Source organism: Diorhabda sublineata, chromosome X, assembly GCF_026230105.1.
Source record: "Diorhabda sublineata isolate icDioSubl1.1 chromosome X, icDioSubl1.1, whole genome shotgun sequence".
NCBI classification, from domain to species: Eukaryota; Metazoa; Arthropoda; class Insecta; order Coleoptera; family Chrysomelidae; genus Diorhabda; species Diorhabda sublineata.
Genome location: NC_079485.1, coordinates 33920091 through 33931319, shown reverse-complemented (window position 1 = coordinate 33931319; position 11229 = coordinate 33920091). Strand labels below are relative to the sequence as shown.

Below are 11229 nucleotides of genomic sequence, written 5' to 3'. Positions count from 1 at the left end.
CTAACGTTTGTGAAAACACTATCTGGATTAAATGTAATGAAGTAAAGCATACAATTTGATCGATATCTCGTTTTTTTTTCAATTGGGACAAGCTTTATTTTATTAATAGAAAAGCCTTTAGTTTTCTTTTTTACTTAAGGACGTTCTTTAATTTTCGGCTACTTCTCACTTAATTAACTAATGATATTTTTGATCAAGGTACTGTCACTGTTGTGACATATTGAAATATTTCATATGTTGATAGAGTGATGATGTAAGAGAACGGTTCAGGAAGTTAGGTATACGTACAACGGCTTATGTATAAAAAGCATAAAATTGTGTAGAAAATGTAGCAGTGTGTTTACTTGATAAGGTATATATTATTATTATATTAAAAATCCGACCTGTCTCATTTTATATCAACATAAATACAAAGTGTAATACAAAAATACACATCTGCGAAAAATGAGTTTTTTTGGATTAATATGGATTTTGTCTGGCCTAATTCCATAGAACCACCTAGCAAGCACACATATATAAGGTTCTCCGAGAGTCAATGGCCAGTCATTCGGTGATTCTCACAGTGTTGGTTGTCTATTGAAATTTACTCAGCCAAAGATTTTAAGATGTTCACTCGGATGTTGGCGTTATTCTCCATCTCCCTCATCTTTACCAAAATTACCGGTGTGTACTAGAACTAACCTAGAAAATATTTATTTTCATAAAAGTAACTTGTGTGTTTGTTAAAATATATTACAAAAAAGGGAATGATTAGGTACGATAGACATTTCAATTTTTATTGGGGTTGAAATTAAAATTTCGTTTAATTTGCAGAATCAATTATTTATCATATTATTTTCCATTTTTTTAGAATTATGATAGTAAATTGTAATGAAGAAGAATTTTAATTAATACATAAATTATTATGCAGATTTGTGACTTAAATTTTAGGTATAAAAGTCCTAAGTAAAAGAGATTTTAGCAACAGTATGAATATGAGTATTGGGATCCTCATTGATAAATTACCTTAAAATTATCAAATAAAAAAGTATAATCTATTAATTAATACTAAAATTCTATTTTCACTGGGTGTTCGATAGATTCCAATTACTAACTAATGTCTTTGATGGTAACATAAGTACCCCCAAACTTCAGATATTGATCACAATGTATGGACCCTAAATTGAGAGTTTTGTAATTTACAAAAAGGCTACAGAACTAAAAGATTATGGGATTGAATGCTTCGATTAATGAGAGAGAAAAGTTCGTTTTGACTTGTTTTTGGGGTGAATAGGGAAATTTTTATGTGAGATATGTTTTGTTTTAGTTTCTTTTGGTGTAGCGCTCGCTTAGTGTATATATTCACTACTTATCGAGCGAGGAATAACAGTTAGGAGTTTGAAGAAAGAATAAAACAACAAAACAAAATTGCTTGATGAATCAAAGCGCTGTTGGGTGTATTGACTAGGCGGAAGGGCGAATATTGCTGCGGCTGTCTTCCGCTGTTTGTGAACGAGTGCATGTGACAGGGAAAACGCAGAAAATTTGCAAGACCGGTGGGAGAAGTTTTTTCTTGTGTTTAAAAGGGACTAGGTCTAGTAGTGTAAGGGGTGAACACAATGTTTTGTTGTTGCTTGATTTAACAGTACGAATCACGTATAGAGCTTGCAGGTCGTTGTTTAGATTGCTACAATATATATATTTATATATATATATATATATATATATATATATATATATATATATATATATATATATATATATACGGTACTGAATAGGCTTTTATATTGGCAGCAACTGAGGTTTCACTGCTCACAAGACAAGAGCCTTTTAAGAAGGTGATTGGGTCGAGTGAAAAAGACGTTTACTATATATTCGATTATTAGTCGGATGTATTTTTTATGCGTTTAAAGTAGAATAGAGAAATGGATTTTTCCGAAATTGCCAGGATTAAAGAGACTCGCCTCCGTACTCTCCCAAAGGTAGCATTCAGATCGGCCATACAGTTGAGAGTGCGATAAATCGATTAATAAGTTACATATATTCATTTGATTGATCATTGATCATTCGTATGAGTGAAGTAAAAAGTAACGTTTTTCGATAACATTCACATCGAAGAGTAATCGCATTATTCGAAAATAATCATGATAGCGGAACAAACATACAGACCTGATACTAACAATCGTTAGTGGGACAATCGTTGTAAAAAATTGAATATTTCAATAAAAAAAATCAGTGCTTTTGTACTCTAATAGGTGTTTGATACGGTAAAGCTCTGTGGATTACTATAAAAATGAAGACAGAATCTTCATTACAAAATTGAAATTTAGGACCCTAACCGATCCTATTATCAAATACAACATTTTCAAATGAAAATATAAGTAACTAAATTGCTCCTGTATAAAGAAATTTTAAAGATGGGCAGATGTGAGATACTACAATAGGTTTGTGTTTGTAGTCTCTACATTGTTAGACTAACCAAACCAGCTTAATACTAATTTATACGAAAATGATACTCAAACTTGCGGAATGATATTGGCATGAAAACCTCTGAATGTTCCTGATGATTCGTCATTGGATAATAATCGAAGACATGAAAGATAGATAAAATTGACACAACAAAAATTATACAAATCTTGCTAATATATTTTTTTCATTAGTGAACGTGTGAAAAATTATATCAGTGAACGTATGAAAAGTTATATTACAAAATGTTCATTTGCAGTATTTATTCTTATAAATAATTAGGTTCATAGCGTTTATATCATTTGGAATTATTCTGGTTCGTAACAATAAGCAGTAATATTTTGAATCACGATAACAATATTGTTCAAATTTAAACAAAAATGTAAACGCTTTAGTCATACTGCAGTCAGATGTTTATCGTATATTGTGAATGGGAATTAATCATAGTATTGATCACTTTATGCTTCAAAGTAATTAGTTCACCAATCCAAATAACATGTTTCATACTTTAAAGGTAATAGTCTATTGATGATTATATTCATTATTACAATATATTGATAAGCTTTTACGTTATGAAGGAAATCAAGAAAAGTTAAGAACAGCATTTTAGACTTTTCTTATATCAAATATTGGTCTTGTACCTACTGATTATTGTCAATAAACTGTGCTAATCATATTTTCTAAGTTATGCTGCCTTTTTTAAGTGTATTTCTTCCTTGCAAGGTGAATATATCGTTTATATTCAAAGTACGAATCAATTTGTACGTTTCTGAAAGATGGCTAGAACTCCACCATTCGTATTAATCTTGGTAGTAAATGAACCATAATAATATTAATTACATTATTAATATCTACTTTTATTCTAGTAATTCAGTAATTTGATAGATTCTTCCCATTACTCTATAATCCAGGCTTAGATCTCCTTGCACCTCCGCATACCATCTCTTTCTGGGTCTTCCTTTTTTACGTGTCAATACCATATTTATATTAGTCATTTTTCTGTCGTTCATGATTCTAGCATTTTTTCTAAGTGTTTTAGCCATCCTAGTTTGCAGGATCTTATTTTACTAATTTTTTGTTCACCATCCAGGTTCTTTATTTCCTGGTTTGTCCTTTTTATTTAGTAAATTTCTTTCCCATATAATTTGTTTTTCTCCGTTTTATCTAGTATACACATTTTAATTGTATGAAGGACTGTCGGTCTGATGACTGAAATAGATGTAGCTTAGTTTTTTGGAATATGTTCTTGGAGATTAGTATCCTGGTTATTTTTCCTAACTGTTTGCTTCCTTCTATGTTCTCTTCTTCATCGTCATTATCTTTGATAAGTATTTTAAGGTAGACGTAAGTCTGGACTTCCTAGAGTTCAATTATTTTTTGTGCACGTTATTCTATTCTAAGATTTGTTTCACGCGTTTTGAAATGCGTCATTTTTACGAACCTGGATTTCACCTCATTTACTCTTAGGTTCGCTACTTATGCACTAATATAAAAGCCCTGCACGTCTTTTTCAATTTTTTTTCACCAGTTATTAAGATTATGACATCATATCCTTTTCAGTATTATGTTGAACAAGGTAGTAGATACAGGTCCTCCCTGTTTTATATATATATATATATATATATATATATATATATATATATATATATATATATATACATGATTCATTAAGAATGTCCAATCTCTGAACTGTAGATTCTAGACCTCGAATTTCTCTTTGAAAATTGGCAATTTTACGTTTTTTGGCATTAGGAATCATAATTTGCACTCTAATTTAACATTGCTAATAGAGGGCGCTAGTTACACTTGTTTGTGTAATGTGTTAAATCAAAGTAAACTTTTTTTGGGCTAAACTTACAACTAAAATATTAAAAAATATTAAAAAGCGTTAAATTCTACAAAAAAAGTTACTTTTCTTTGATTCGTGTAACTCAATCGGTTATCGAGTTATTCGCTTCTAAAAAGTTCAATAAATTTTAATTTTTTCATAAAAAAAATTTATTATCCCTTAAATATGTAACAATAACAAATTAGTAAACGAAAATAAAAAACTTCAAAGCAAATGCTCAAAATGTCCACCATTTACTTCAATACACTTTATGATCCACTTTCGTAAAAATCTCTTAATATGAAATAATCCTTGTCTATTATTTTTAATTACATCCGCGGCTTCTTCTATTGTTGTGGAAGAGAAGAAATTTTTTCTTTGTAAACTAATGCCTTCATTTACGACCAAATTGAAAAATCGAAAGGATTTAAATCAGGGCCTCTTGGTGGCCAAGCAAACTCACTTCCACGACCAATCCATCGATGCGGAAACTATTCGTTTAAGTATTGATGAACTTGTACAGAATAATGTGGTGGGGCTCCGTCGTGCAAAAACCACATATATTGTCTTAAAGCGAAAGGTATATCCTCTAGTAATTCGTGCAAATGTTCTTGAAGAAAATCTAAATAAAGAGGTCCATTTAAATTGGTTGGCAGTTCAAAAGGACCTATTAAATACCCACATATTACACCACACCAAATGTTAACCTTAAACTCGTGCTGAAAATGTGTTTCCCTCATAGCATGTGGATTTTCAGAATCCCACAAATGATTATTTTTATAATTAAATATTCCTCGTCTGGTAAATGTTGTCTCATTAGAAAAAAGAATTGTATCCAGAAAATCTGGGTTAACATTTTGTTTATCTTGCAAAAAATGGGCAAATTGTAGACACTTAGGTAAATCTTGAGGTAATAAATTCTGAACAGGAGTGTAATGATATGGATGCAATTTTTCCCTCTTCAGTATTCTAAAAATAGATAATTGGCTTATACCTGTTTGCATACTTAATCGGTGAGTACTGATATCTGGATTCTCTGTAACAAAAATTAAAATTTCATCTTCATCGGCAGTGATTTTTTTTTGTAGCACCGTGCTCAGTTTCAGAGCGTAAAGACCCTATTTCACCTAAGCGGTTGTAAAGATTTCGGTACAGTTTTTTATTTTTATTTACAAATTTGTTATTGTTACATATTTAAGGAATAATAAAATTTTTTTATGAAAAAATTAAAATTTATTGAACTTTTTAGAAGCAAATAACTCGATAACTGATTGAGTTACACGAATCAAAGAAGAGTAACTTTTTTTGTAGAATTTAATGCCTTTTAATATTTTTTTATTATTTTAGTTGTAAGTTTAGCCCAAAAAAAGTTCACTTTGATTTAATTAACACAAACAAGTGTAACTAGCGCCCTCTATTAGCAATATTAAATTAGAGTGCAAATTATGATTCCTCATGCTAAAAAAACGTGAAATTGCCAATTTTAAAATTTGAGGTCTAGAATCTACAGTTCAGAGATTGGACATTCTTAATGAATCACCCTGTAATATATATATATATATATATATATATATATATATATATATATATATATATATTTCAGGTCTCTCATTATTTGGTAAATATTTTTTCTTTTAACTGTATCTTATGTATGCTTTTTGGAAGTCGATGAAAATTGCGAATATCAACAATTATATACTTGCCCTATACTATGTGTCTACTTAAGAATGCTTAAGAGTGAATATATGGTTTGTTAATGATCTTCCAATTTAAAATCCGCACTGATATTCTCCTAGCAGAGTTTCTCAATATTCTTATATTTTCCGATGTAACACTTCGCTATTATTTTTTATCCTTTTTCGTATATTGCTACAGCGCCACATCCATATTTTATAAATTCCGAATAAATTTCGTTTTTTCCAGGGTATTTGTCATTTTCTTGGCTTTTTATTATTTCTGCTACTTCTTCCTTGGTTGGTGCTGATATTTTTGTTTCGTTTTGTTGCGAATTTGTGACGATTTAATTTGTTTCTTCTTTATATTCTGTATTTAAAATTTCTTAAAAGTACTCCTTCCACCTTTCCAGAATTTCGTCTTTATCTGTTATTATGTTAACTGATTTCCTTGTAATGAAAATTGTTTTTTGATGCCTCGTTCTTCTATTATTTCCAAATTCTTTTTCTTTATCTCCTCATTTACAAATCTATCTTTAATGTATTTTATCCTGTCTCTTTTTTGCTCTGCACACCTTTTTTGCTATTCTTCGCTGCTCTTCGTACTGTTTCTTATCTTAATCTCTTTCTTCCCTCTTTTTCTTTTTTGCTTTCTTTTGTATTATTTTATTTGCCGCTTTCCTTATGGTTTCCTCCATGTGTTTCAATTCATTGTTCATATTAAGGTTCTCTATTTGAGTTAGTGTTTTTCTAATTCCTTCTGCGTATCTTATTTTCATTGTTTTATTTTCTCTAAATTTCTTCATTCGAAATTTTTTATTGGTATTGTTTTTTTTCTTTTTCTTAGTAGTTTTTTTCTTGATTTTCGCTATTATTAAAGAATAATCAATATCCGCTCTGCTCCTCGATACTTATGTACATTGTTTACCTTTTTCATGAACTGACTTTGAATCAGCCAAGTACCTATTTGGTTACAATCCTGTCCGTTTGGGTTTAGCCACGTTCCTTTTTGAACATCTTTGTAGTCGAATTTGGTGTTAACAGTAACAAGTCTCATCTCTGCTGAAAAGTTAATCAATCTTTTACTACTCTCATTCTTTTTACTGTACTTTCCAATTAATGTGGTGTAAATGTGTGTAAATGTCATCTTTGCTAATTTTTGTATGAGCGAATTTGTGCCTGTATTTTGTTTTTCCAGCTTCTCGATTTCATTTTTGCATCTCCACTTTTCTTCTTCTTCTTCTTCTACCAGCACTAAGCAGGTTGATTTTACCAGCTTTATTACACTTTCTACTACTGTCTTGACTTGCAATTTCTTTTTTCAAAAAATTTTTCACTTTTAATTTCTACACGGTCTTCTCTGTCTATTTGTAATCCTTGTAATACCACGTTCTTTTTTCTTTTTTCATACTGTAGCCTCTCCAACCTGTTATCCAAGTCCATCATTGCTTTTTTCATTTTTTCATTTCCTTCCTCTAGCTTTTGTTGTTTTATTTTTAGTTCCTCAATTTCTTCATTTTTTTGTCCCTCCCGTGATTTCTTGATGTTCGCAACGAATTTGGTTAACTTTTTACTCATTTATTTCATGATACTTATCATTATTTTAGCTTTTCTCCAGTTTTCTTTGTCTTATAACTGTACACCGTCCTATTTTTTTGTTTTTCCGAAATTTTCGGCATCTCCATCGGCATCCAGTCTGAATGGAAAATCTTCATAATGTCAATAATCCACAAGAATGGTATTGGTGTGATCAGTACAGTACAGTACAGAACGGAAAAATACTGCAAACCTAAACTGAAATAGAATATTATAAGAAGTCGTGGTGGGAGAACAGGCTGGTTTCAGGTCCGGCAGATCTACAGTTCACCTATATTGTGTAAACTAAAGCAAACTGGGATTTAACTTATTGGTTTACATTCACTACAGGTTTAATACAAGGGTGTTGCCTCTCTCCAACTTTATTCACGATCTACTTGTAGCAGGCATTCAAAATCTGAAAGTGAAAATGCAGAGGGATACCTCTCAGTGATAATACTACAATACACACGGTTTGATTCGCCGAACTTCAAATAGTGATAGCACAGGATCATGACGATTTATGCTGAATGACTCTAAAACTCATAGAAGAGTACAGGAAATGGGGTCTCTAAGTGAATATAGAAAAAAACTGAATGTATATGCATCGAAGTGATAGCAAAAGACATCGATCTGGGGAACGAGATAGAAATAAAACACCGCAAGGAAGATGGAACACTCCACACAGCAATCAAAGAGAGAAATATACAGGGCAGAATAGCTATATTTATGATGAATGGAATATTAAGGGACCAAAAAATATCAAATGCCAATAAACCTCGGATTTATAACATGATCCTTTAGAAGTATTATAACATATGACAGCGAAGTGTGGTAGATAAAACAGTCAACGGGGAAAATGCTAATGGCGACCGAAATGGACTTTTGGAGAAGAGCAGATGGCGGTTAGAGATCTGAAAATGTCCTAGAACGTTGTAAATCGATACTAACAACTAGTATTCAATTTCAAGTTGATTAGTTGAGAATAATTCATAGGAATCTCTGTCATAAATAGACACGAGGGCGGGTCAAAATGTCCGTCATTTTCTGAATTTCTCTTATTTTAATTGCATTTGCAACAGGCCTCTGATTCCTGTTAAGATTTAAACTACTTGCACCATTTAATTCGTAACAGACTACCTCATATTTTAAGGAGAAAATGGACCTCAAGTGTAACTAGCCACTGGCGTTGGCCGATCAGATATTGAACGTGCATCTCACGTAGTCACGACTTATCCCTTGAGTCTGGAAAAGCTTTCTATAAAATGGTTTTTACGTTTGTTCACAATCGACTACAATCGCAATAGTGTAACAACTACGTAGGAGTGTATGAATTCCAAAAACGTTGATTTATCATATTCCAGTGAATAAATAGGTGGTATCTCGGGGTAAATCGACCCAAAGGTGTTCAAGGATAGTTTATCAGCTAACAAAGTCATTTTTAGGAATGTACACGATTTATTCTACTTACATTGACTATCTTCAGAAACGTAAAATGATTTTGCCAATTTTTTGGCTGGATTAAATGAGGATTTGACTTATTTTTGCACCAGGGCAATGTACTTTCATGGTGTTGCACATATGTTCAATTTAATTCGCAAAAAATCGTTAAATTACACTAAAAATTGTTCCTTCGGAAAACCTATTCCTCTGCTTTAGCCAGAATGACTATTTTTTTACCTGATGAATTATTAGGAGAAGATTTTGAAATATAAAATTATTTTCTATTTACAAACTTATGTTTCATATAATAAGTCACGGACTTTTTGACCCGACGTCGTAGGATACAGGTTTGCGTTTAAATAATGGTCATTATTTTCAGAAAATAATAATAATATTATTATGAAAATAATGTTGTAATTCTGATAATGTTTCATTATTCTTCTATAGATCCAATCTATCATTTTTGAAATTTTTTGCAGAAAAGGATTATGCATCAAAAACTTTTTCGTTTCGTTCATTAGAGCATGTTGAATTTTTTTTTAGTATTACTTTGAGTGAAGATAAGAGCATCATGCAAACATGGCATGACTCCACTTCAAATCTAAAAACTTCAGTTTTAACAATATTTTTTGTTACTGATAACAATTATTTAGCATACTATAACGACTGGTTTATGAGTAAGTGGTAGTTCTATTTCTTCTGTACTTTTTTTATGGTACGAAAATTCATACAAATACAATTATACAAATTTTTTTTTAGTAAAAAAATGTTTATGAAAAAACTCCTTACTCAAAAATATTCATCTCGATATTTACCATACTGTCATACATTATCCTTTTTCAATATCAGATCTTTATCGAATACCTCAATTTTCTTAGCCAGTGCCATTTATTAATTATTGGTAGTAATTAAATTTTAAAGCATGTTATACAATATGAAACTTCGCAATTAAATATACTTGGAAATATACCTTGTACACGTGATATAAAATGTAATTATGAAATTGACTCAAGAAAATCAATAAATATGGATATGTACCATATTTTCTTGTGTAATAATCAGTTTATCAAATATTGTTAAATTTTTCAGAGAGTAAACCAACAATCGTCCAGACATCCAAACAGTTAATTTTAGAGAATCCTGGTCGAATTCCGGTTTATATAAGACCAGGTGACACACCTCTCGACGAAATTAGTCACGATCTTGCGGAGGCATTCAATTTCTACGCGCAAAAAAATAATAAAATAACTTTTGGGAGGTCCTTAGATGAAAAGCCGAATGGTGCCAGCGTATCAATCAAAGATAAACTTCCAGAAAATATAAAGTTTTCCGAGATTGACAAATTCTCATTGGAGTCAGATTTTGATTCAATCGCTGATGATCAAGATGCAGATAATCAGATTAACATCTTGCAGAAAGAATTAAACAAAAACGACAAACTTCAGAGTAATATCCAGAGAATTCATAGATTATAGATATTGTGAAAAAATAATCAGTTTATATTTATTAATCATTATATGTACATATATGAAATATTTGTAAAGACTTCAAATTGAAATATACAATATACATTAATTCTAAGGGTATTACTCTATTTCTTTAAATTTTCTTCTCTGAAATTTACGGATTATTAAATAATTATAATAACGACATAATAGGCTGAAAGGTTACATTACAGTCTATACGTTTCTATACACTAGAAGAAACCCTTTTTTCTTGAGTCGTTTAATCAAGAAATGGCGATAAAATAGAGTATAAACTTTGAGACTGATGAAATTCGACGAACAAGCTAAACAAGGCAGAATCCTAATTTTAACTCAATTTAGATAGGAATATGATCTACACTTCATCTTTTGAATAATACGTGCTTCAAATCACGGAAGCACTTACAATATTTATTCAATAATAGCGAATGATTCTCCAGTGATATACAGATACATAATTTGGAGGGAAAGGAGATATGCCACACTGTTAAATAGAATATTTTTGCTAGGTATTGGTCAATTGTAAAAACTGGTCTTATACCCTTAATTTTGAGTTCAAGCTGCAGACGGTCCTAAAAAATGCCTATTGTAGATCCTACTACGATATGCCTATTATCACCGATAGACATAACCGGATTAAAACTGTACTAAGTGAAAAGCAAAGGTAACTCAGGCCTGCTGGGCCGGTTCAATGTTCAAATAAATAATGTTGATTAATTCCAGGGATGCAATTTCACTAACCTTGGTTCCAAAAAGGTAAAATGGTATTGATTACCGTATT

The 11229-nt window shown here is 30.9% G+C and overlaps 1 protein-coding gene across 1 annotated transcript; it reads left to right on the top strand.

Moving 5' to 3' along the window:
- Positions 1-540: 540 nt before the first annotated feature.
- On the top strand, positions 541-10548 carry LOC130451216 (uncharacterized). Its single transcript, XM_056790095.1, has 2 exons — positions 541-663; positions 10054-10548. Exons 1-2 carry the CDS (start codon positions 606-608, stop codon positions 10437-10439), a joined length of 444 nt encoding a protein of 147 aa, XP_056646073.1. The 5' UTR covers positions 541-605; the 3' UTR covers positions 10440-10548.
- Positions 10549-11229: the final 681 nt, after the last annotated feature.